General features: G+C 46.5%; 1 protein-coding gene across 1 annotated transcript; it reads left to right on the top strand.

Annotated features, from left to right (window-relative positions):
• The first annotated feature begins 2,337 nt into the window (after positions 1-2,337).
• Positions 2,338-19,125, top strand: LOC146343613 (protein FAM47E-like). The gene is made up of 8 exons (XM_084859747.1): positions 2,338-2,697; positions 9,030-9,190; positions 10,211-10,222; positions 13,370-13,520; positions 14,076-14,273; positions 14,844-14,996; positions 16,925-17,002; positions 18,997-19,125. The coding sequence occupies exons 1-8, from the start codon at positions 2,338-2,340 to the stop codon at positions 19,123-19,125; spliced, it is 1,242 nt and encodes a 413-aa protein (XP_084715873.1).
• The last annotated feature ends 8,343 nt before the right edge of the window (positions 19,126-27,468 follow it).

Here is a 27,468-nt window from a genome sequence, read left to right as displayed (position 1 = left end):
ACAAAGGGGTGGGTGGGGAGGCCATATAAGAAGCTGCTCTGATAATCAGAAGTGCTTGTGCGAGAGTTGCCACCTTTTCTTACTTGCCCTGCTCCTATGCCTTTAACAGAAGACGGATGTAGAAATTAAGTAGACAAGCTTTTTCCTGCATGGACCTAAGTGATGGGAAAAGCTTAACCTGTTAAGGATGAAATCCTATGCATGTTTAGACAGAGAAAAGTCCTACAACTCCTAGCATTCCCCAGCCACCCATGCTGGCTGAGGAATGTTGGGAGATGTAGGACTTTTCTCTTTCTAAACATGCATAGGATTGCACCCTAAATGTGTGTGTATGTGTCAGCCTAGTATACAAGCAGGGCCAGTAGAAAATGATGATTTTTGTAAGGTAGCCTCTCATGCATTGCCAAAAAAAGGATTGCATCACCAAAAGAAGAAGACACCAATTTGCATAACATTTTCAGGTGCAAATGTATCTATATAGGTGCAAATATGGAAATAATAACTATAATTTAATTAGAGATATGATGCTGCTCCCCATAGTGGAAGAGACTGACCAGCAGGTGAGCTCTGAGCCTGTGCAGTCAGCTGTCCAGGTGCTGTCTGCAGGGGCAACCTCAAGGCCCCTGCCTGCTCTTCCTCCTTAGGGTTCTTGAACTTTAAATCAGACTTGGACACCTCTTCAAACAGTGGGTACAAAATGTGTGGGTACATCCAAATAGAGCACCCCTGCCAGCTCTCCAGAACAGAGGCCTGTCCTCTGTGAAGCAGGACTCAGTGGAGGCTGGGGGCTCCTATTTCAGTGGGGTGGTGAATCTGCTCTGGGTTTCAGTCAGAACCAGTCATAAGAACATAAGAAGAGCAAAGCTAGATCAGACCAAGGCTCCATCTAGTGCGGCATTCTGTTCACACAGTGGCCGACCAGCTGTCCACAGGAAACCCACAAGCAGGACACGAATGTAACAGCACCCTCCCGCCCATGTTCCCCAGCAGCTGGTGTACATAGGCATACATCTCTGATACTAGAGGTAGCATATAGCCATCAGGACTAGTAGCCATTGTTAGACTTCTCCTCCAGGAATGTGTCTAACCCCCTTTTAAAGCCATCCAAGTTGGTGCCCATCACTCCATCCTGTGGTAGTGAATCCCATAGTTTGACTATGGGCTGCATGAAGAAGCCCTTCCTTTCATCTGTCCTGAACCTCCCACCCATCAGCTTCATGGGATGACCCTGAGTTCTAGTATTATGAGAGAGGGAGAAAAATGTCTCCCTATCCACATTCTCCGCACCATGCACAATTTTGAGCTCTGAGTCAGAAATCAGAACTTTCAAGGAGCTATTGAAGGTGTTAAACCCATTTTGAAATAGGTTTCAGCACTTTGGATGGCTCCTTTACAATTCTGACTGAAAGCTAGAGTGGATTTATTGCCCACTGAAATTGGAGCCACCAGCTTCCGCTGGTAGGACCTGATGGTTCTCTGGCTTTAAACCAGTGGCGCAGCTCAGGCTGGACCATGGGGTCACAGCTGAGGGGCCAACTGGCCACCCAGAGAGCAGCAGGTGATGAGGGCCTCAGGGCAGCAGTAGCATACTCCATTTTATTCCTGTAGTCACAATGGCCTATGATTTACATGGCTTTAAAAGGCAAAACTGGGGCCGTGGTGGCTTAGTGGTTAAGATGCTGAACTGCAGACCGGAAGGTCAGCAGGACAGCAGTTCGAGACCCGAGTGCCGCGTGACGGAGTGAGCTCCCGTCTTCAGTCCCAGCTCCTGCCAACCTAGCAGTTCGAAAGCAAGAAATTGCAAGTAGATACATAGGTACCGCCTCGGCGGGAAAGGTGACAGCGTTCCATGCACCTCGGTGTTCAGTCATGCCGGCCACATGACCACGGAAGCGTCTTCGGACAGCGCTGGCTCTTCGGCTTAGAAATGGGGATGAGCACCACCCCCTAGAGTCGGACACGACTGGTTGGGGACACCTTTACCTTTACCTTTTTATCAGCTTTGGAAAACCTTTGTTGTTGCTGTTGTAATGCACGGAATGGTGGTTGGGGGGTGGAGAAGGGAAATGTTAGTTGTGTGCTGTACAAGTGAAGTCATTCAGAAGACCATTCAAAGCATTCACACACGCCACGCCCCCGGTGAGACCATTAAGACCAGGGTCTAAAATGACCTAGTTGCACCACTGCTTTAAACCAGACTTGAACAGGACACCTCCTCAAATGGAGGACACCTTCAAATAGAGGACTGTCCCCTGCCAGCTCTCCAGAATAGAGGACCCCTACAAAGTAGGCTCTTCACCCTGTGTTTGCCCCCTTTTTTTCAGATACAAGGAAAAGATGCCCTTTAAGTGCTTTCAGAAACATACCTGTAACAAATCGAGGCTCTCGGATTCATTAAACAGCCAGCGCTGGCGATTCTTGCAGAGCGGCGTGGATGATTTCAGAGCGGGCGCCCCTCCTCCGTGCGGCAGCATCGTCATCCAGCGTACAAAGGGGCCTGTCCCTCTTCTTCTCCCCAGTCCACCTGAGGGCTCAGGCAAGAGGGTCAAAAGGATGCTAGCCAAGCCCCAGAGCTGCACCTCTAAACTCCACCCAATGCTGCTCGCCAGAAAGCGCTCCATCGCTCAGATTGAGTACTGCCTCAGCCAGCACCCCCTAGCGCTTTACCCTCATTTGGAAGAAAGCATCCCTCCGGAGGTAAGATGCTGCCTGTGTATCAAAGGGTGCTTCCAGGCAGAGGGCTCCTATTGCTACCCATCAGAAGCGCTTCTCTATTTTCTCTTTAACTGATTTTTTTGCAGTAAGGAAAAAGGTAGAAGAAGCGGTTGGAAAACATGAGAGGGTTATGAATGGAAGACGATGTCTGGACCCCCCGTACAGTTATGTTCATGAGGCAGAAGGAAGTCAGGCTAAAAGCCTCATCTGGAAGCATCCAAAGTTAAACATCTTACAATAACTTGGCTACCTCGAAAGGAAGGCAGATCTCTAGGGCTGCCATCCTTTTTTTTACCTGCTCTTTTCCTGGGCATTTAACAGCAGGCTGGCCCACAGAAATTCAGCAGGTGAAACGTCTCCGATTACTCTTTTGCCATGCCACGACAAGTTTAACTTGCTTAATTTGTGGCTGGGCCAGTAAAAAAAGTTGGCAAATCTGCTGATCTTAGGGTCTGTTAGCAAGATACATTTGTAAACTTATTTACTTATAATTGGTATTTTATACTTGTATAAAGGGCCCAGCTGCAGCTACACACGATCTTTCTCACCATGGCTACCACTTGCTTGCTTGATAGGCTGAGAGCCAGTGAATAAGTTGGCAGTGGCATTTCCTGCTTCTTCTTGCCACCCCTGTTGTCTAGGCCAGAGCCAGGCGATCCAGCAGGTTGCAAATACGAAAAGAAGGTGCACAGGGCTCTTGCCGGGGGGTCCTGCTGGGGAGTTGGCCCTCGATAGATGCCCAGCCATGCCTTCCCTTGACACCAGCCCTGGGCTGAAAGCGAAGAACTACCCAAGGCTAGCTAATTGATGCTGGCCCTGCTCCCAAAAACAGTAGCTAAGGGGACTTTCACAAAAGAACAGTGGACAGGTCTTCCTCAACCCTCTTGTAATTCAAACACTGGTAGAAAACCCATTGGTCTTCCAGTAAGGAGACTTACTGGTTCAATGATTTCACTGCATCTGAATATCAGTGAATAATCTATTATGCATCGCTGCCATATCTCCCGCAATACCAGTGTAGGATTCTTTCTTGGTGAGCGCAACGCCAGGAGGGATTTCCCTTTCTGGACCCTCACAAGGTTCTTACTGTAGGGGACTTTTATTGTTGTTGTAACAGAACAAAAAAACAACGCTCACAAAGCCATACAATACAGATTGCAGCCAAGCATGGCCAGGAGGTCATCACTCTTGGCACACATTGTAGCCTGGATTGAAAGGACATTGTATGCCCAAGCATTTTCCTGATTTTTGTTAATATGCTGTCATGCCCCAGCTTACAAAGAAAGCCCTTTGTTTCTACTGCCATTCCAAGAAGTTTCCTTAGATCTGCGTTGGCTTCTCTTGCTGTAAGAAGGAGTTTATTTATTTCATTAAACATATTTAATGTGTGCCTCATTTCAAGGCATCCTGTTCTTGGTTACTTTTCCTTTGGAAGGGTTCTGTCGGTTCTTACTGAAGGGCCAATTTGCACCTGAGGGAGGTTTCACATGACATTGGGGTCACGGGACTATGTCATGGTGACGATGTGTGCGTCAGCCACATACCCCGCCGGTCACACATTTGGCAACCATGTGAAGGGGTCACACACACACACCACCATAGCCATGTAGGGCCCCTCCAGGTGCCTAGGGCCACAGCCTCCTCAAATGCAGCGCTGCTCCTGGTGGTGGTCCTGGAAGGGCTAATGACAACCTTCGACTTCCCCTGACCCTCACAACCACTAGGACCAGCGACGGGATCCTCCTCCTCTTCTGAGGTCTCCATAGATTTCAGGGCTGTCTTGGCAGGAAGGTGGTGGGGCATGACAATGGGGCAAACTCCCTAGCAAGTATGTTTAGGATTGCACCCTTAGTCCCACTGAGTTCAGGGGGATTAACTCCATGGTGAGCATCCTTAGGGCTGCAGTTTTAATCTACCAGAGAGATGGCACTGCTTCTGACTGTTAATGATGCTAATAATGCTGAGTGTGTTTAGCCAGAAAAGGCTGGTCTGGCTTGCTCCTGTAAGCATGGATACAAGGAATACCATTTGCTAATCAAGCTGCTGTTTAAGGCATAGGAACATAAGAACATAAGAAAAGCCATGCAGGATCAGACCAAGGGCCCATCTAATCCAGCATTCTGTTCACACAGTGACTAACCAGCTGTTGATCAGGAACCCACAAGCAGGACATGAGTGCAACAGCACCCTCTGACCCATGTTCCCCAGCAATTGGTGTACATAGGCATACCGCCTCTGGTACTGGAGGTAGCACATAGCCATCAGGAGTAGTAGCCATTGATAGCCTTCTCCTCCATGAATTTGTCTAACCCCCTTTTAAAGTCATCCAAGTTGGTGGCCATCACTACATTTTGTGCTAACGAATTCTATAGTTTAACTATGCTCTGTGTAAAGGACTTCCTTTGACCTGTCCTGAATCTCTCTATTCAGGAATCTCCTGAATAGCATTGCCCTTATTTTCGCTGTAGTCTACGTAAATGTTTACGTAGACTACACGTGCCCAAATAAGGAACGCAAATGGCGGCACCCATGGGCGCCGCCATTTGCGTACGCGCTTCCCCCCCCCCAAGTCAGCCGTGATAGGCTACGTAAAGATTCACATAGCCTATCACGGCTGACTGCAGGGACGCAAACGGCGGCGGCTACGGCCGCCACCATTTGCGTCCCAGCAGGAGACGAGATTCGCGGCCGGAGGGACGGGGCACCTCCCCCCCAGCCAGAATTTTGGCGGGGAGGGATGGGGCGCCTCCCACCCCACCCAGAATTTTGGGGGGAGGGACGGAGCGCCTCCCCCCACTGCGAAGCAAGCTGCGGGACCAGGTAAGGTACTTTTGTCCATCCCTAGGTAATTCACATTCTTTGTGTGGCTTAGTCTGCCCCCAGGGGAAGGCAAGTCTACCAGGAGATACAAAACTGAAACATCCTACTTTGCATACCAAAGCAGGAGGAAACCGAAACATCACAACCCGCATGAAGACGGGCAGTTTCTTTCTTTAAAGAGGTTCTCATATCTTTGGGACTGCCCCAATGTATCATTGGCCCAACACATGTAGGAGGTCATGGTCTTGACCCAGAGGAGGGTAGTGGAGGGTTCAGTGGTGGTGGTAGTGGGTATTTTCTTGACTCTTTTGTCATGGTCTGATCATTCCCTGGTTATGTTTTAGACTGACTATGAACAGTGCCTGCTGCAGGGCTGGTGGACCTATTAAGAGTTCATTCTAGAAGTGGATGGAATCTGTTCAAATTCCCAGAGGGGTAGCTATCTTGGTCTGTTGCAGAAAAGGCAACAAAGGGTTTTGTGGCACCTTACAAATTAATTACAAATAATTACAAATGGTTTGTTTGTTTGTTTATTTGTTTCATTTCTGTATTGCCCAATAGCTGAAGCTCTCTGGGTGGACAAAATGCATAATAAAATACAATATAAAATGTAAAGGCTTAAAACTACAATAATAAAACCTAGCAGCAATGCAGAGATTTAAAATACAAGACAGATTTAAAACAAAAGAGTTAAAAGGTTAAAGTGCCTGGGTAAATACAAAGGTCTTCACCTGGCGCCAGAAAGAGCACAATGCAGGTGCCAGGCAGGCCTCTCTGGGAAGCTCATTCTGCCACAGCAGAAAAGGCCCTCTTTGTGGTAGCCACCCACCTTGCTTCCTTTGGCAGGGGCTCCTGGAGAAGGATTGCTGAACATGATCTTAGGGCCTGGGCAGGTACATATGGGAGGAGACAGTCCTTCAGATAAGTGTCCCGGGTGTTATGCTGCCACTGGAGTCATCTTCTGAGGAGGAGCCGGAACCGTCAGAGCCAGTTGGCCCCTCAGGAGACCCGGGCACTAGCCAAGACAGTCTGGGACCCTCAGGGGTGATGCCTTTGAATCTGCCTCCTAGAGAGGCAGAATGTTCAGCTTCTGAGGCAGAGGAAGATGCTGGGCCACCACCTAGCCCCCGAGAACGCTGGTGACTTAAGTTCTGTGATAGGATGGCTGCCAGGCGAAGGAGTGCTCGCTTACTGAAGAGGACTACTCATGAGTTGGGCCCTCCTCATGAGGAGGCCATCCGACAAGCATCTAACGGGACGTAGCAGAGCACTGGGTGGGATTCTAGTAGCTTTAGCTATATCAGCTCTCAGTGATAACTTGAGAGCTGCTGGAAACAATAGATACAACTCTAGTATCTGCTGCCTTGCCTTGTGATGGATGCCCTGTGCTACTGACCCTTGGACTGTTTCTTGACCCTGCTTCTGTACTGAGTAACATACCTGACTGATTCATTGTGTTTGACCTCGTGCTTGTTATCTTGACCACTCCTGCTGTTGCCTGATCCTTGTTGTCTGCCTGCCTGCCTGACTTCTGCCTTAATTTTGACCGCTCCTGCCTTAGCCTAAACCTCCTTGGACTGAAACCATTTGCTTGCCAAACCGACTATTCTATTGCATCGCTGCCTGCATTTGTTTGCAAAGAACAGGACTCTGTCTAGAGCAGGGCAATAACCTGGCCCCAAGCTGTTTAGGGTTTGGGGTGTTTATATTAACACTTTGAATCAGGCCCGGAAATGGATGGGCAGCTAGGGCAGACGGAAAAGGACTAGCATAATGTGATGGTGTTGGCATTACAGCATAAGCTTTTGTAGACTGCAGCCCACTTCATCAGATGCATGATGTGTTATCCTTAGCTGCCGGTGTATAAATAAACGGCTGTGAGGGGAGTAAATAGTGAGGTCTTTACAGTGCCACGAGATGCTCTGTTGTTCTGGGGTAATTCCTGAGAGTCTTCGGGGGATTTCCAGTTGGCTGGGTTGGCATTCCCTTTTTTAATCACGAAATTTTATTTTATTTTGAAATAAAGTTAACAAAATAAAGGCAACAGAAAGAACATGTATAATAATGAATCATGATCACTGAAGAAACATAGGAATTAAATAATTCTTAGTCTATAACTGATACGCTAATGGAACATCTACCGTAAAACAGCCTAAGTAACAGCTCAATAACTAACGAAAGAATACAAATACAATGTATACATCATATAAAAGGAGTGTGTGCAAATGTGTATTATTTTGTTTGTGTGTATTAGTAATTATAGAGGTAACCCATCAGATTGTTTGGAATCTGATCAAAAGTTTGAAGGGCTTCAACATAGGCAATAAATGGAAACCATGGTGCCATAATATTTTTCTTAAAGTTAGGATTCCATGCTTGCTGCACTCGTTGAGTAAGTTTATATCAATACCCAGGTCTCCCTGTTGAGCACGGAAATGACACAGGCTGTACTTGCCCCCAAACCCCATCCACATTCTCAGGCCCCAGCAACTGAAACAAATCCAATAAAACAGGACAAGGCAGTGTCCCGCCTCCAATTGCACCTCTGCTCCAAATCTCCCCCACTCTGCAATTTCCAAAGTTGTTTTTTTCCCCCAAAGAAAGAGGCTGCCTGGGTTTCATTTCATGCATTTATATTTAATATTTCATTCACCCCCAACTCTTCCTTCATCCTTTCTAAGACGTTCCTAGTTAGTTATTGTAAACCTTCTTGACCTAAGAGAAATCTGCTTCTAAGCCTGTAGATGTAGGAGGCTGAACTTTAAGTAAAAAATCTAAATTGACTTTCAGCTGTCCTGGCTGCAAAGAAGATAATTCTAACTAAGCCAAAGGGGTGGGGGACCCAAAGGTGATGTGTCTCTGAGCATACACAGAGTGGTTTGTTTTGATGAAGCTGCCTGGGCCAGCAAAGATATTTTCTTCCACAGTGGCTCAGATATAATTCATGTTATATATATATATATATATATATATATATATATATATTTACTTCTTTGTTATGCAGCACAGACTAAGGGTTAGAGACTTCCTGAATATTTGTAACATGAGGACTATTTTTAGTGGAAAAGTGGGTCATAAATTTAATACATGAATGCATATGATATATTTTTTAAAACTAAAACAGGTCAGAGACCTATGCCTGAAACATGGGGCACACCACGAGTGTCCAAAGTAATCACTCTGGAGCAGTGGAGCTTGATGGCTCTGATGTCAGTAGGGCAGTGAATCCGCTCCAGGTTTCACTCAGAACTCTGAAGGAACTTCGCACCTTGGACAGCTCTGTTAGAGTTCTGACTGAAACCTGGAGCGGATACACCGCCCTACTGACATCGGAGCCACCAGCCACCACTGCTCTGGCGACATATATGTGTTGTTTGGTTTTAGTTTTTGTGAACCGCCCAGAGAGCTTCGGCTATTGGGCGGTATAGAAATGAAATAAATAAATAAATAAATATTTCCACCCCAAAACACTTTTTTGGTTCTTTCATTCTTAGCTTTTCAAGGAGGTTCTTAGTGTCCTGGATCCAGAGATGCTTCCGATGAATGGGGAAACTGATGCAGACGTTGAACAAGAGCATCAAATTCCCCCTACAACTCAGGTAGGGGGAATTTTGTCTCAGATGGAAGACAAAAGAAACAGACAGACAAGAGCCAAGTAAGTTGATCTGTTGGTGAGTGCCAGGGAATATACATTGATGAAGCACTGAGTGAATGAATGAATAACTTTATTGAATAAGTCTTCTGACCATTTCAAACATAATAATAGAAAAAAAGTTGAAAAGAAGAGTTTACATTAAAATTAGTAACATTACATTAGAATTAAACATTACATTAAAATTAAAACATTCGTTGACATTAAAACATTACAATAAAAAGCACTAAAAGGACTAAAAAATAACTAGTGAGGGGTAAAACAGCAATAAATAAAGCCCACACATTCATTTGAATCTATCAGCCAGACCATTTTTCAAATTCCTTTTTCCTTATACTGGCCGCCTTGATTGCAAAAAAGGAAACCCTCTGGGACACAAAGAAATTAGAACCTCATAAGAGAAATAACAATTTATCCCTCACTGACCAATTTCTCATGTGGGTCAGGAATAAGGCTAAATAGTGTTCCCTACAGCTGGATTATAGATGACATTCAAGTAAACAGTGTGCCAGATCTTCAGTTACAGAACTACCACATATGCATAGTCTGTCGTTCAACGAGACGCTTCTGAATCTTCCCTGTAGCATCATTGTATCCACCATCTCAAATCGTAAACGTGTAAAGGCTACACACCGGTCCCTTTTCAGACCAAAAAACAGGTATTTCTCTTCATTGAATTGAGATTTGGCTCAATTCAAACTATGGGGACTATCTGAAACGATGGCGTGGCATGTCTATGGATGGATGCCCAAAACAACAGACTCCTGTGGCACCTTAAAGATTAACAGGGCAATCCTAAGCATATTTCCTCAGAAGGGCCTTAGTCCCCAGTAACGGTGCTTTGGAGTACACTGTAAGTCATAGTCAAATTTATTTGTATACTGCATTTTCCACAACACATTGTGGTCAAAGTGGTTGACAAAATGAACACAATTGCCATAATTATGATATATTACAATACAACGTTAACAGTGCAATCCTGTCCATGTTTACTCAGAGGTATATCCCATTGAACTCAGTGAGATTTACTTCCAGGTAAGTGTGTATTATATTGTAGTCTAAGGGCGCAATCCTGTTGACTGGGCCCTTGATGATCAGAAACCCCCGAACTCAGAGGCTTCCAATCATCCAATGCAGGGCAGGAGGAGCGGCAGAGGCGATCCTTGCCTCCCCATCCTCCTGCCCTGCATTTTCTGCTAGACAGGCTTTCTAGCAAATGCGCTTCAGAGAGGGAAGGAAGGAGACTGGAGAGGCCTCAGGATAGCTTGTATCCTGGCCTCTCTGGTCTCCTCCCCTCTACGCCCACCAAAATACCTCCTTTCCCTGCTTTTTCAAGGTTACTTTTACAACCTTGGAGGCCAGCCTGTGTTGTTCTTTCTGTGTCAGTTGCGAGGAGACGGGGGGGGGCAGATCTCAGCCTCCCCCTTCCAAGGTCAGAGCACTGTCTCCCCAGTATCCTATGGCCCCTCAGACAATGTCTAGGGGCTATAGGATTGCTCCCTAACTCAATTACAGTTCATTTAAAATGTATCAAAATTTAAATACACACAAGATATGTCAATAGGTTGTTAATATCCATAATCATCACCATCACCATCACCATCATCACATTTCTATCCCACCTTTTTCCTCCCACAAGGAACCCAACGTGGCTCACATGGGCCTCCTCCTATCCAGATTATCCTCACAACAACCCTGTGAGAATTCACTAAACAGTTCATGTTAAGAGACCTAAGAATAAGATCCATCATCCACATCAAACAAAAAAAAAGAGAACCCCCCCTGCCAAAGGCACTTCAAGCAGCCCACCCGCAAGGAGCAGAATGGGAGCCTGCTCTCACCAGGGCCCCATGTCCTGAGCAAAGAAAGGGAGCCTTCATCCCCACGGTAACTCCCCTCCTGGCTGTCTCTTGGCAGCAAAGTACCAGAGGCAAGATGGAGAAACCTCTCCTGGGCAAATGTTCCCAAGTTGTCCTGGAAGTGGCACAAACCCCTTCACACATGTTTTATGGCATAATCTTTTGTGGGCCAGAGAGCCCACTGGCCAGGTGCAGGAGGTGTTCTCAGTTGGCAGAGATAGATACGTGAACACAGAGAGAATAAGGGGTGGATGTGATTGTAAAGGCCTGGCAATGCCAGAGAAAGGTGCGTCCCATTACTGTATGGAGTCCAACACAGACAAGGTCTAGCAAAAAGGGTCGTGCTTGGATCTCAATTCTGCGATGGAAGAGAAAGCAGATGCAGCAGATTAACAGCCTTGTGTAGAAAAGCCTGTAGATTCAGGGCAGGCAACATGTGCCCCTCCAGATGTTATTGGCCTGCGGTTCCCATCATTCCTCTCCATTGGCTATGCTGGCTAGGGCTGATAGGAATTGCAATCCAACAACATCTGGTGGGCCACAAGTTGCTCACCCCTTGTCTAGATGGTCTCCAAGGTCCCTTCCAAGTCTATGATTCTGAAACTGCTTCACCCCTGATGTTTTTCCCCCTGGCAGGGATTACTTCTGGTCTTGGAACCCCACCGGGAGAAAAAACAGGTGGGGCAAAGCAGTTGGAGGGCAGAACTGCTGAGGTGCAGGGGGTGGTGGCTCTCCCCTCCCAAATGCCATTTAGCACTTTAAATTGCTCTCCACGACTCCACTTTATATTATATCAACAGCGAACAAGCTTTGGAGTGTATGTCGCAAAGCATGCATACCTTCCGTCTGCTCTTAGGCAGTGTCAGGGTTGCCTCTGAGCATATAGAGTGTCAGAGTAGATGAGATTCTGAGGAAGAGCTGCAACATGCGGGGAGGAACTTTCCCAGGCTTCAGAGGCACAGCTGAACGGAGAGGCCCTCCCTTCACACATCCCTGGCAGTGATAGCGAACAGGGGGAGGCGAGGGAAGGACAACCTGAACTCTTAGACGCAAAGCGCAGACGCAGGCACAAGCGGGAAATTGCAGGGGCTGAACTTTGGCACTCTGCCCGATTGGCTCAGCGTCAACAGCTGCGCCTAGAGGTGTCACAGGAGAGGGGGAGATCTTCCCCTCTCACCCTTAAGTTAAGAGAGCTTGCCGCCTTTTTCCCAAATGGAGATCAACTTTCGTAATTTCCCTTTGAACTCCCTGAAGGCTGTTTCTTTTGTAGTCTGTGAGTCTCTAGCAATTTGCATCTGTATGCCTCATTAGGGTAAATGGAAGCCTTGGAAATGCAGCCTCTTGTCTGAGCGTTGATTTGGCTATTGGAGTTCTCAGCCGAGAAAAAAGGGAATCCTGACAGGCAGAAGGAATGGAGAGGGGGGAATTATTTGATTCTTAAGCCTGCATTCTATGAGTGAGCAATGCAAAAACTAAACCACAGAAGTATGAATACATGCCATCAACTCGTGAATGCCACCTGGTGGGTCCAATTGGTCAAGCGTTTACCAAGCCTTTTGAGGAAAAGAGTGAGCTCTCCCATGGGGTGCTACCTCCTGTATCAGCATACAGAAATTATGCTGGTGAAGCTTCGCCTGGCATGGGGAAACATGGTAGAAGTTCATCCAGCATAATTTTTAAAATTATTATTTTTTAAAGGGTGGAGAGAATGGTGGCTCAACTGATCTACTTTGTAGAGTTGTTGCATGAATTACTGATTAATAATATTGGGCACTAATAAAAGCAGCATATGAATACTATTATTATTTATTGCAGCCTTCTCCTATCTGGTACCCTCCAGTGTGTTGGATTACAACTCCCAGCATCCCCCGGCCAGCCATCGGAAGGCACCAGGTTGGGGAAAGGCTGATTAATTGCAGTGGAAGCTGGTGGCTCCGATGTCAGTGGCACAGTGAATCTGCTCCGGGTTTCAGTCAGAACCAGTCAGAACTCTAAAGGAGCTTCGCACCTTGGATAGCTCCTTTAGAGTTCTGACTGGTTTGGACTGAATCCTGGAGTGGATGCTCTACCCCACGGATATCGGAGCCACCAGCCCTCACTGACCGACTGGCACCAGCGGTGCAAGAACAATAAGGCTGAAATGCTATGCACACGAACTTGTGAGTAAGCCCCATTGAAAACAGTGGGACTTCCTTTTGAATAAAAATGTATGGGATTGTGCTGTCAGGCTGCAATCCTAAACACACTTTCCTGGGAGTAAGCCCTATGAAATATGCATAGGATTGTGATGTAAGTTGCAGTCTTGTGCAAATGTCTCCTGCAGCAAGGGCCCCAAAGGCAAGGATCCTTACACGTGGTTCTCCAAAAAAGAAGTAGCAGCACGAGAGAGGGAGGCCAGGTTGAATTACGTTCCTCCCCTCGACGAGAACGTAAAGCGAGCCACGAAGGAGTTTTGCACATGGCTTGATTCTCTGGTGAGTAAAATAACGCCTGCACGTAATCGTGTTCCAAGCCCAGATGTCTCACACTACAGATTAATGCAGGGTGGCCACTTGGACATCACCAAAAAAGATGACAAAACAGGACACCATTTTATGCAAATGTATGTGTATAGCTGCAAATTTAGAAATAATACGTATAATTTAAACAGAAATACGATACATCTCAACATAGTGGAGGACGCTAACCAGGTGACCTGTGTGCCTGTTTAGTCTGCTAACTGCAGACTAGTCCAGGTGCTAACTGCAGATCAGCAGCTTCAGGGCCCCTGCTTAGGGCTCTCCAACTTTAAACCAGACTTGGACTGGACCCCTCTTCAAATAGAGAACTGTCCTTTGCCAGCACCTGGCCACCCTAGATTAATGCCCCAGTTCATGGCTCTGGTATATGTTTTGATACTGCAATGAATCTGTGGAGAACTGCAAAAGCAAGGGCTAGCCAACTAGCTCTGGTGATATTCCCAGCCAGCACCAGGTTGGGGAAAATTGATAAATTGGATACTACCTGCTTGATTTGAATTGTCATTCCAGGGAGGAGACAAATATAACACAGATGAGGCCACCATTATAAGCCTGTTTGACACAGGTTATGAGACCAAGCCCCCTATCTCTGTTCCTATATATGTCATGGAGCTGAACGACTTGCCGGCAGAGCTGCGGAAGTATGTTGGAATGTCACCTCCTCAGGCCACCATGAAAAGCACGGCTCAGCAAGGTAGCAGTTCAACGGTAAGTGAGAAGTAGCACTTTGATGGAGACATATGTTGTTATGGCTATAAGAGATGGCCCCCTCTCTAAGCTTTCCTATAAGCATGAAGGTAAAAACAATGACTGGAAGATTTACAAGGATGGTTGCTAACATCTATAAGTATGGTTGTAGATGGAACATCTACAAGGAACATTTGATGGAACATCTACAAGGAAAGGTGTAGATGGAACATCTACAAGGAACATCTGATGGAACATCTACAAAGGGCGTTGCAAACATGGGGCTAAGAAGCCCAGCTGCCAGACTTGTCTGCTACCAAGTGTTAGGGGAGAGGTAGCAATTTCTGGGAAAGAAACAGCAGGGGGTGGGAGGAGGGATGCTGACATTTTCTTCCACTTTTCCCCTACCACCCCCACTCTACCTGTTTTTCCCCATTTAACATAAGAACATAAGAAACATGCTGGAACAGATCAAGGGTCCATCTCATCCAGCATTCTCTTCACACAGTGGCTAACCACTGCAAAGCAATGATAAGTATTAGCAAATTTTAGTATTTGTAAATATAATATAAATATTAGTACATTTTACAGGAATCTTGCCAAGACAAGTGGGAGAAGATCAGGTACGGTGCCTGGTACCTGGATCCAAAGACCTGGACAAAACAGAAAGTGAATAAACCTTTGGAAGATCCAAAGTCAAAGGATGCAAGTATCATGAATTTAAGGAGGGCATTTGGTGAAAAGGTACTGACAAGAACCCAAGAGGGTCTCTCTTTCCACATTGGAGACCCTTAATTGGTTAATGTAACATGCTAGAATACCACGTGACATGCAAGCAATGAGGGAGTGGTGTTTGGACCTATTGGGCTTTTCTACATGATACTTTTAACCCGCACCTTTACCGAGGCTTCTGCTTCTGGATTCTTTGCAGGATTAAGATCTCCTCCTTTACCTGGTTTTTTTCCCAGGGTTCTTTCTTTCTCTGCTTTTCTATATGTTCTATTACCCAACCACTAGGTGGTGCTGCAGAATAGCAGAATTGTGCAATTACATGAGGCTTCTATAATACGATTCAGAAAAAAATACCACACTTTCCTCGTTATGAAAAAAACCGCGATAATGGTTGCAAAGCACATGAGAGGCCCTGGAAGATGACAATGTCATGTAAAGGACTTGCAAACTGCCACGAGTGAACAATCACGAGCGCACAATAAAAGCCTCATGTAGAAAGGCTCATTGCCTATAAAGACAAGCATGGTTCAAACAGGCCCCTTCATTTAGTTGTCACAAGGTGAATGAATCAGGGATGTCAGAGAAATTTGCAAAGGATTCTAATGAGTTCGGATTTCTATGAATCAGAGCTGCAGTTTCTACAGTGGACTGGCTTTTTCTGACTTGTGTGGATTCCGCAGACTAGTGGACTGTTCTTCTGCTTGTGTGGGGGGGATATATGCAAATGCGCACATGCATTAATGTGCATTTGCATAAGTGGAACAAAATTCTTGTACATCCCTAAAAACCACCAAATTGATTCTATCAATGAGTGGACAATGGCATGAAAGGCGCCTGACAATCCGCAAAACAGATACGGAACGGATCTAACCCAATTTGTACGTCGCTGGTATGAATTTTGACGTGTAAAATTGGAGCAGAAAAATGCCAGGGCAGCAGAAGCTCAGTTGGCCCTGCTGGTGGGCAATGTATCTTTGCATTGCCTCCTCCTGCAGAATCCCTGCCCGTGGAGTCTGGAAGGGAGGCTGCAGGCAGGCAGGTTTTATTCTCACACTTCAACAGTGTTTCCAAGAGCCAAACGAAACATTAATTTTCCAGAGTCCTGCAAGAGACGGGTGTGTGTGCCCTTTCAAGTGCAAGATGAACCCCTCCATCACCTGCACTTCTGTACTCCTCAAAACTGTTTCACTCCAGCTGTTTTTCTCTTGGTGGGTCTCCAAGAATGGAAGTAATTCCCCACTGGGGGAAAGGTGGCTTTGGTGGGGGGAAGCATGGGAGGCACAGTTTTGGGTCCCCTCTCCCACCTACCCACACAGCACTTTAAATCACCCCTGCCTGCACTTTAGATGAATTTGGCATGACATGACTTGGGTTGTGCTGATATAATGTCTAGTTAGCACATTTTACACTTGACGCAAAGGAGGGAAGGTTAGTTATTCTCTTATATAAGAGAAAGTAAAGGGATGTGCTCAAGGGCACCACGGGGGTGGGGGTGAAACCTGTTTTTCGTCCCTGTGTGAAGGGCACATTGATCCCCTTCTCTGATGTGTCATCCCAAATTGCAGCCCATTTACTTTGCCCCATAGAAGTGAACAGGAGCAATCGATCATGTCTGCTCTGATACAGAGAGGGAGGAAGAGGCAGTGGAGGCTGGTGGCTCCAATGCCGGTGGGGTGGTGAATCTGCTCCGGGATTCAGTCAGAATCAGTCAGAACTCTAACGGAGCTATCCAAGGTGCAGCGCACCTTGGGTAGTTCCTTTAGAGTTCTGACTGAAACCTGGAGTGGATTCACTGCCCCGCTGACATCAGAGCCATCAGCCTCCACTGGGAAGAGGGATCCGAAGGGTGGGAAGGGGGTGTGAAAGGGCAGTGGAAGGAAGGAAGAAAATGTTCCTTCACTGTGAACCTTTCCCTCTTTTGTCCTTGGATGCTTTTGCAGGATGCTGAGATCTTGCAGCTTCATGGAACTCATGCTTTCAAGGAATTTCTTGAAAGAAAGGGCTACCGGATCCCAGAGGTAAGGCTTAAATGCACACATCAAACAGTCTACAATACCCGCTATCAAAACCAAGTTTGGCTGCAGAGTCTGCAAACAAGAAGATACTCACTTCCAACCTACTGTCTGGCTTCTCTGATTTTAGATTAGGTAGGATGTCTAGGGTTGCTTCCGGATGAGGCTTTTATCATGCCACTGCCCTGTCCCATTCACAGAATTTTTTTGGGAGGGGCAACGTTTCCTTCCACTAGCAACCCTCCCATGTTTTCCCACCAATTCTTCCATCTTTTCTATTACTGCACAAAATTTGTTGAGGAGGGAAAGATGGGACAGATGCACAATGCCTTTTGGGGGTGAGCGCTAGGAGCCCTCCACCTGGACGAACCCCCGGAGAGCTTCAGATCTGGGCAATAGTTAAAGGCATAAGATCAGAAGAGGCTGCTTCATATCAAGTCTGACTCTTTGTCCCTCTCAACCCATATTCTGGCTGACAGCGGCTCACCAGGTCGGGGCCTCGATCCAGGTCTTTCCCATGAATTGCTGCTTGATCCTTTTAATTAGAGACAGTGTGGGCTCCAGAGTTTGGCGAGAGGGTCTTGGGCAAGATGGGGGCCTGCTTCCTTACTACTGTCACTGGTGCTCACGCGTTACCCTCTTCCTCTAGACCCAGTCTGCACCACTGCCCAGAATGAGGCAGAAAGGTAAGTGGAGGGTGCTGCTCCCTTCCGACTCATGCCACTCCTTGTACGCTCAAAGAGGGCAAGTAAACAGGCAGCAACAGCAAGCAGGAGGAGGAGGAACAGGGCCACGGGGCCTGGGGGATCAGTACTAGACTCCCTGCTGGTGTGTGGACCTTGGCGAGTGCCCTGTAATGCCAACCCCTGGAGCTGACTTGAAATGCCAGGGAATGAACTAAGAACTTTCTACATGCTAAGCAGGTTTTCTACCACTGTGCTATTGTCCTCTGAAATCAGGTGGCATTTCAGGATTAGCATTAGCAACCAGGGCTGATTTGAATTGGGACTGTGGTAGCCAGAATACAAAAATGCTCAAGGATGCATGGAAGCCTCCACGCCCACTGGCTCCAGAGATGTGGAGGTGTGGGCTGTAGTAATTCAGTGGTGAGGCAAAGGTCTCCTGCACATGCTCAGAGACACTTTCTTTTTTCATAGCACATTTCTGAATCTCCCTCCCCCTAGAGCGAAAAGGGTTGAATCCCTAGAACTAGAACATATATAAGAGGGAAGGGTTGTAGCGTAGTGGAAGAGCACTTACTTTGCATGCCAGAGGCCCCACAGGCTGAGTCCCTGGCATCTCAAGTAGGCCTGGGAAAGAGCCTTGCCTGAAACCCTGGAGTTTGCCTGAAACCCTGGCTCCAATGTGCCCATAGACACCTCTTGGTGTCCACCAGGCTCCCTGCCCCTCCTGATTTTAATGTTAAAACTTTTAACCAGGAGGTTGCCATGCTGCAAAGCTAAGTGCTGCCCCCCAGCACCTCTGCCAGGTATTTAGATTCCTGGGCAAGTTATTTTTGTTTTAGTCTCACCAGATTGCCTTCTGGAAATTAATTAATTAATATATATATATATATATATATATATACACACACACACATATATATATATATTTATATATATACACATATATACACACACACACACAGAGCTTTGGCTATTGCGTGGTGTGTGTGTGTGTGTGTGTGTGTGTGTGTGTATACACCGCCCAATAGCCAAAGCTCTCTTTTTGTGACCAGCCAGGCTCCCCCATGGCAGCCATTTTATGAATGGGCAACCCCCACGGCAGCCATTTTGTGAGAGTGCTCATGACATCCTCAACATTCCAGATGTGCCCACTGACTCAAAAAATGTTGGGGACCCCTTCCCTGGAGAGTCACTGTCAGTCAGTTCAGACCTCACTGGGCTAGATGGACCAATTGTCTGACTCAGTGTAAGGCAGCTTCCTATGTTTCTAAGAGTTCCTTCTCAAAACAAACTCAAGTGTATGTTTTGGTTCAGTTCCTGCGGCAGATGCTGGCTGCACAGACTGCTACTGGGCCAAGTGTGGGAGCTTCGAGGAACTCCAGGAGTGAATTTCAGAGAGGAGAGGTGCTCGAAGAAGACGGCTCTTCAAAGCCAGAGGATTAATATAAAAACCTGAACTTGTCAAGGCCTAAGAGAACATGGTCCTCATAGAATCATAGGATAGTAGGGTTGGAAGGGGCCTACAAGGCCATCGAGTCCAACCCCCTGCTCAATGCAGGAGTCCAAGTCAGAGCATCCCTGACAGATGGCTGTCCAGCCTCGTCTTGAATGCCTCCAGCGTGGGAGAGCCCACCACCTCCCTAGGGAATTGGTTCCATTGTCGTATTGCTCCAACAGTCAGGAAGTTTTTCCTGAAGTTCAGCCGGAATCTGGCTTCCTGTAACTTGAGCCCATTATTCCGTGTCCTGCACTCTGGGATGACCAAGAAGAGATCCTGGCCTTCCTCTCTGTGACAACCTTTCAAGTACTTGAAGAGCGCTATCATATCTCCCCTCAGTCTTCTCTTCTCAAGGCTAAACATGCCCAGTTCTTTCAGTCTCTCTTCATAGGGCTTTGTTTCCAGTCCCCAGATCATCTTTGTTGCCCTCCTCTGAACCCTCTCCAGTTTGTCTGCATCCTTCTTAAAGTGTGGTGCCCAGAACTGGACACAGTACTCCAGATGAGGCCTAACCAGTGCTGAGTAGAGGGGAACTAGTACTTCCCGGGATTTGGAAGCGATGCTTCTATGAATGCAGCCCAAAATAGCATTGGCCTTTTTTGCAGCCACATCACATTGTTGGCTCATATTCAGCTTGTCATCTACAACAATTCCAAGATCCTTCTCACTTGTAGTGTTGTTGAGCCATGTATCCCCCATCTTGTAACTGTGCATTTGGTTTCTTTTTCCTAGGTGCAGAACTTGGCATTTATCAATATTAAATGTCATTCTGTTGTTTTCTGCCCAGCGCTCCAGTCTATCCAGATCACTTTGAATTTTGTTTCTGTCTTCCAAAGTATTAGCTATCCCGCCCAATTTTGTGTCATCTGCAAATGTGATCAGCATTCCCTGCACTTCCTCCTCCAAGTCATGAATACAAATGTTGAAGAGCAGTGGGCCCAGGACTGAGCCCTGTGGTACCCCGTTCGTTACCTCTCCCCAGTTTGAGAAGGTCCCATTGATAAGCACTCTTTGAGTCCGATTCTGTAGCCAACTGTGGATCCACCGGATCGTTGTTTCATCTAGCCCACTTTGAGCTAGTTTGCTCATCAGGATATCATGGGGCACTTTGTCGAAAGCTTTGCTGAAGTCGAGGTATATGATGTCTACAGCATTCCCACGGTCCACAAGGGAGGTGACTTGATCAAAAAATGAGATCAGATTCGTCTGGCAGGACTTGTTTTTGACAAATCCATGTTGGCTTCGAGTAATCACTGCATTGTTTTCAAGGTGCTTCCAGATGGATTGCTTTATCATCTGCTCCAGAATTTTCCCAGGGATTGATGTCAGACTGACTGGTCTGTAGTTCCCAGGTTCCTCCTTTTTACCCTTTTTGAAGATAGGAACAACGTTAGCCCTCCTCCAGTCATCTGGCACTTCCCCTGTCCTCCATGATTTCTCGAAGAGAATAGACAGCGGTTCTGAGAGTTCTTCTGCCAGTTCCTTTATTACTCTAGGGTGCAGTTCATCTGGCCCTGGAGATTTCAAAGTACTCATTCAAAGTAATTAGGTGTTCCTTGACCATATGCCTATCGATCTCAAGCTGCAATCCTGCCCTTCAGCCTGTACTTCGCCTTTGCCAGGGGAGTCATAAACCCTCTTTTGGGACAACACTGAGCCAAAGTAGGAATTGAGCACCTCTGCCTTTTCTTTGTCACCTGTTATCGTTTTACCATCCTTATTTAATAGCTGAACAACCATTTCTTTCCTCTGCCTTTTACTATGCACGTAGCTGAAGAAAGCCTTTTTGTTGTTTTTAGCATCCCTCGCTAACCTCAGCTCATTCAGCTTTAGCCTTCCTGACACCATCCCTGCAATTCTGTGCTACCTGCCTGTACTCTTCCTTTGTTACTTGGCCTTCTTTCCGCTTCCTATATGTGTCCTTTTTTGTTTTCAGGTCATCCCTAAGCTTTTTGTGAAGCCACATTGGCTTCTTCTGTTGTCTTCCACCTTTTCTTCTTGTTGGAATTGTTTGTAATTGTGCCTTGAGAATTTCCTTTTTTAAAAGCTCCCACCCACCTTGGACTCCTTTTCTCATTTGCGTCACTTGCCATGGGACCTTACTGATCATTGTTCTGAGTTTATTAAAATCAGCTTTCCTAAAATCCAGGGTACGCGTTTGACTACACTCGGCTTTTGCTTCCCTTAGAACCAAGAACTCAAGTGCAACATGGTCGCTTTCCCCCAGAGTTCCTGTAACTGCTACTTTATCCACTAAGTAATCTCTGTTGGTTCGGATCAAGTCAAGGATAGCCGCTCCTCTAGTTCCTTCTTCTACTTTCTGTAGGAGGAAGTTATCTGTCACACAAGTCAGGAATTTCCTGGAATTTCCTCGCCCCCCCCCCAATTCAGTTGGAGCTCTCAGAAGCACCTGGTGAGCTCACAGCCACTCAGAAGGATAAAGGGCAGCCCCCTGGGCTTCCTGCAGCCCACTTACCTCTTAGCCTCTGTCTCCTTTGTCTCCTTTGTCTCTTCTACCACTGCAACTCCCCTGGCCAACTCCTGTTTGCTCCCCCTGTTCTGGTCGCTCTGGTCGCTCGCTCTCTGGGAGCTTGCTTGCTTCTGTAGTCACTGGACCAGCTGGAGCAGCTTGCTCTGCTCTGCTCTGCTCAGCTGGGAGGTGGGAAACAGACTCAGTTTCCTCCTGAGTCCTGCTATGACTCAGCCTTGTCTGAGGAGATCTAGTTGGATTAGTTGCCTCAGGCCTTTTGTGCCATTTCCAGATACTTAGGCTGTGTTTCCACAACAACAGAAGGGTGAAGCAAATGAAGGATTTTTCATGGAATCGACATGACTCCATGCAGGGCTCCACGAAGGACTGCACCGTACCATTATAAGTCGCTGACAGAAACATACTTCCGGGCGGGATGGGGGGATTGGAAGTGAATGTCATCAGACTGGCAGGGGCTGCTCAACCAGTAAAAGAGGCTCCCCCCTCCAGGCTCTACTCCCCTTTCTCCTGCCCCCCTGGTTAGGCGATGATGCAAAGGATTGAAGCTGGCATTAATTACTCCCAAAAAGCCTTGAACCAAACATGAGAGACACATAGCTTTGGAAGTAGCACTTTACAGCCATTAGGGGAGTTACTGTGCCTTTCACCAGATGAATACGTGATGTACCCTGGGTGTACTTAGTGTTTTTGGCTTAATGGCAATCTCAGTAAATTCGGGAACCAGCCTCATTGACCGCAACGGGAGTTACTTCTGAGTGGACTTCCTGGACCTATGCCCAATTCTGCCCATTTCTCCCCCTTTCCCTCTAAATACCAGGCTTCTGCATTAGCAGGCACCTCTGAATAAATGCACTATGTATTTATAATGCACTATTGCATGATAGCACTATCGTGTGATAGCACAAATGCATGATAGCACACTTTCAGGAACAAGCCACATTGACTACAACAGGAGTTAGCAGGACCCCCTGAACTAATGTGCTGTCGCGTGATGGTGCAAATGCATCTTAGCGCTATTTCACGATTGAGTGATAGGGTGATAGCGCTGACATAGGGGGTATGCCTATTGATGGAAGAAATGCATAATAGTGTTATAATGAGATAGTGAGAGTGGGGGCAGAGGTGCTGCTGGAGAACTGGGGCTTTTTTTGCTGTCGAGTGATAATGATGCCTTCTAAATGTGCAACTGAGGATTCTGCAGTAACTCCCTCTAGAACTGTGATCTGGTTGGGAACTTATATATGTACACCTCACCCCACAGCTCTTCTAGTAGTGTAAGCCTTAGCCCCTGATAGCGTAACAGCTTTAACGTCCAGAATCGATACAGTTGGTGGCTGGTGAATGGGAGTGCTTCCTTCTGGTTCACTACGTAGTGCTAAAGTGGTGTTTCAGTTTAATCCTTCACTTAACCAAAAAAAAGAACTCTGGTGGCCAGTGGGGAAATGGCAGAAACATCAGGGAAACGCAGGTGGGGAAAACATTGGGGAAACACCCCTTGACCAGGGTGAAGGGCACACCTCTGGGCAGGGCTAACTCACTGGAGTAAATTCGGAGGGTTGGTGTACACCACAACAGAAGCACAGACAAGCTGAATTAGGGGAAAGAATTAGACTATTAGCAGTCTCAGGAAATCCAGGTTTTCCGCGATAAGCTCTGGGGTGGCTGCTGGATGGCTACAATGTCATGTACCCCTAACAATCTCCACATGCGGCCAGTTTGGAGTAAATCACTCATGGAAACAGGCCCTGGGTCAACAAGGGACTCTTCCATTGATCCTCTCCTGTTTCAATAAGGATTATTCTCATTTTTATTCTGCAGCTCTGCAACTGCAAATAAGTACATTTTAGAATAGAATGCAGAATTCAACATTCTGAGGATTTGTTTCATTTTTGAATACATTTTAAAAAACAAGTTTAAAAGCAAGAGCCTAGCATGGCTGGCTGGGGGATGCTGGGAGCTGTATTACTTTTTTCTATCTTAAGCATGCATAGGACTACCCCTTACGGTTACAATCCTATCCTCATTGACCTGTGAGTAGGTGCTATCGAGCTCAATGAGGCTCACTTCTGAGTAGCATGTAGAGAATCGCACTGCATGGCTATAAAGGTAGGCTTCAAAGCAGGGCCAAGAGTAGGAGCCAGTGGCCAACATCCCCTCCCTGGGCAAGGTGCTTGAGTGGGTGGTTGCAGGACAGCTCCAGGCACTGTTGAATGAAACGGATTATCTAGATCCATTTCACTCGGGCTTCAGGCCTGCTTTTGGAACGGAAACTGCCTTGGTCGCCCTGTGGGATGACCTCTGCCGTGAGAGGGACAGGGGTAGTGCGACCCTGTTGATTCTCCTGGACCTCTCAGCGGCTTACGATACCATCGACCATGGTATCCTTCTGGATAGGTTGTCTGGGCTGGGAGTTGGAGGCACTGCACTGCACTGCAGTGGTTCTGCCCCTACTTGGATGGCCGACTCCGGAAGGTGGTGCTGGGGGATTATTGCTCTGTGCTATGGCAATTGTGCCATGGGGTTCCACAGGGCTCTATTTTATCCCCTATGCTGTTTAACATCTTTGTGAAACCGCTGGGGGAGGTTATCCGGAGGTGTGGGCTGAGGTGCCATCAATATGCAGATGACACCCAGCTCTGCCTCTCTTTCTCATCAAACCCAGGTGAGGCAGTGGCTGTTCTGAATCAGTGCCTGGGCACGGTAATGGACTGGATGTGGGCCAATAAACTGAAACTCAATCCAGGCAAGATGGAGATACTGTTGGTGAGTGGTTCGTCTGCCCGGCTAGGTGACATTCAACCTGTTCTGGAGGGGGTGGCACTCCCTCTAAAGGATCAGGTTCGTATTTTGTGGGTGCTCTTGGATCCAGAACTGTCACTTGAGGCACAGGTGAACTCAGTGGCACGGAGCACTTTTTATCAGCTTAGGCTGGTATACCAACTACGCCCTTATCTGGACAGAGATAGCCTAGCTACAGTTAACCATGCTCTTATAACTTCTCGGCTGGATTACTGCAATGCGTTATACGTGGGGCTGCCTTTGAAAATGGTCCGGAAACTTCAGCTGGTCCAAAATAGGGCAGCAAGATTGTTAACAGGGACTGGCCTGCGAGCTCATATTACGCCAGTACTTTTCCAGCTGCACTGGCTGCCGGTGTATTTCCGGGCCTGATTCAAAGTGCTAGTATTAACATTCAAAGCCCTTAATGGCTTGGGGCCAGGTACCTGAAGGATCGCCTCCTCCCATATGTGCCTGCCCGGACCTTAAGATCATCCTCAGCAGCCCTTCTCTGTGAGCCCCTGCCAAAGGAAGTGAGGCGGGTGGCTACTAGGAGGAGGGCTTTTTCTGCTGTGGCACCCTGGCTCTGGAACGAGCTCCCTGGTGAGGTTCACCTGGCACCTACATTGTATTCCTTTCAGCGCCAGGTGAAGACTTTTTTATTTTCCCAGGCATTTTAGCATTTTAGCTTTCTAGACCTTTAGCTTTGCTGTTTTAAATCTGTAGTTTAAACTCCTGCACTGCTGCTAGGTTTTATTGCGGTTGTATTGTTATATTGTGGTTTTAATGTTCTATATATTTTAAATTGTTTTATTGTGTGCTGTTTGGTTTTAATTTTTGTGAACCGCCCAGAGAGCTCTGGCGATTGGGCGGTATAGAAATGAAATGAAATGAAATGAATGAAATTAATAAATAGATAGACAGACAGACAGACAGACAGATAGGGGCAGGCAACCTAGGGCACGGAGCTCAGGAAGTGCCTGCCATGGACTAACTACTTCCTGTCCTCCTTACAGCTGAAGCAAAGAATATAAACAGTTGGTATGGTATGAATAAATACAGGTTTACATACCCTTGCATGCCACTTTAATCATGCATGCAAATTGTGCATCAAATGAATGGAAAGGGCTGCAAATGCCATTTTAAAAAATAATGCCTTCAAAAATTCAACAAATGGGACTGGGACACCAATGACACACCTTGCCTGTGGCATCCTTTGGACTAGGGCCTGCTTGTAAATATCTGGGCAATACCTGCTGATGATTTCCAGCTATCTGCAGAACGTTTTGCCTTTCCTTGTGAATAGAGGAATCAAAATAAATTATTCAAATAGAAACCAATACAACTGTCCAACCCTCCTGCCAAGACACAAGAGCCCAACTCATATAGCTTTGGAGGCCTTCTTCTAGAGATCTTGGCCCATGTTGTCATGACTTGATATTTGGCAGCAATTTAGGGTGCAATCCTATGTATGTTTAGACAGAAAAAAGTCGTACAGCACCCAGGATTCCCCAGCCAGCATGGCTGGCTGGGGCATGCTGGGAGTTGTAGGACTTTTTTCTGTCTAAGCATGCCTAGGATTGTACCCTTAGAGTTGTTTAGGGTTAGGTCAAAACCTCTTCACCCTGAGTCAGCTAGAATGCATCAAGGAGTCATACCAATTTACAGGGAGCATGGGAGGAATTCCACCCGCCACCACCCCAGGTCAACTAAACACTTGTGAGGAGAGGCTTTGAGAGAAATATTTTGGATTTTAAAGAGCTGAGCTTGATACTGTTATGGAGCAAGCACTGTCTGCGTGCTTGCTGGCTGATGCGTCTGCGTGATGTCTGATCTCAATATGCACACTTCTAAATAAATGGATTACTGTAAAGATACAATGATGTACAATTCTTTTTCCTACAAAGGAAACTGACTGTACAGTGGCTAGCCTGAACTTCCTGTTGCCCCGGAAGAGGGTAGCACTAGAATTTCCTTGCTGCATGACTACAATGAATTGCAGGATGTGGTGATCATTTCCCCTCCTTTGGGGAAGACTAAAACCCTGGAAAGAGGCTGGCAAAAAAGTGTTTTGGGAACTCCTGCATTAAATAAGGATGGTCGGATAAAGGGTGCTTCCACATTAGGCCTTTTCAACACAATCCTATACATATCTACCCAGAATAAGTCCCATTGATTTCAACGCGTCTTACCCCCAGGAAAAACGGCATAGGATTGCAGCCTTGGTATGGAATTCCCATGCTTCATTCACTTTTTACGGGGCATCTACGTTTTGCCTTCATTGAATCATCATCCTATTGTTCTTCAATCTTTTCTCAGACTACCCCGCCCCCACCACAGATCCAACTTTTTGGGAAAGAACAGCAGATTAGTGCCATCTTTGCTTGTGTCTTTATATTGCCTTAGTACATTCTTCTGCCTTTTCCAAGAGTAGTTTGATGTCTGCAGTGATGTATCAGGAAGATGAAATGATCACCTTCAGTGGGTGCCATTTTTTCATTGTTTTCATTTTATATTTAAGCAATTTTCTAATGAGTTCTACAATACCTTTTCAGATATATAGACACATGCGTGCGCACACGCACACACGTGTGTAACATATTTGTGCAGTAGTGCTTAAATGAAAAACAGTTATAGCACTAATTAAAAAAAAACTATTTAAAAACCCCACCCTGCTGTCTGCCCAATCACCGCCATTTTAGCAATTTGTTAACCCTCCCTTTGTCTTTCTTGAAAGTTCTTTGCTAAAACACTTGAGAACATTTTAAATTGTTGAGGTAATTGCTCCATAGTGCTTACATTACAAATGCACTTTTGCCCAAATTAAGTAGTTTATAAAAAACCAATTAAAAAAGCAATAAGTTGCAAAAAGTGATGCACGTAGGTGAATGAACACTTCCCCCTCCATACAACAATGTCAAGCCCACTAGTGAGGATGGAACATGGCAGGATGTCCTTACAGAAAAAGTGCAAAACCCCTGGTAGTGTTGAAAGTCAGTCACAGTTCTGCATGTAGTTT

The sequence above is a fragment of the Heloderma suspectum genome, chromosome 5 (genome assembly GCF_057233095.1).
Source record: "Heloderma suspectum isolate Gila_16-S chromosome 5, 16-S_ref, whole genome shotgun sequence".
Classification (NCBI taxonomy): domain Eukaryota; kingdom Metazoa; phylum Chordata; class Lepidosauria; order Squamata; family Helodermatidae; genus Heloderma; species Heloderma suspectum.
The sequence above is the reverse complement of the archived record's forward strand: the minus strand, read 5'-3'. Positions and strand labels throughout refer to the sequence as shown.

Bases quoted from the DNA above. Each gene is read 5' to 3' on its own strand.
- LOC146343613 (XM_084859747.1), top strand. From the start codon at position 2,338: ATGCCCTTTAAGTGCTTTCAGAAACATACCTGTAACAAATCGAGGCTC. The intron at 2,698-9,029 runs GTAAGATGCTGC...TTTCATTCTTAG, and splicing joins AAGAAAGCATCCCTCCGGAG to CTTTTCAAGGAGGTTCTTAG. The intron at 14,997-16,924 runs GTACTGACAAGA...ATGCTTTTGCAG, and splicing joins GGAGGGCATTTGGTGAAAAG to GATGCTGAGATCTTGCAGCT.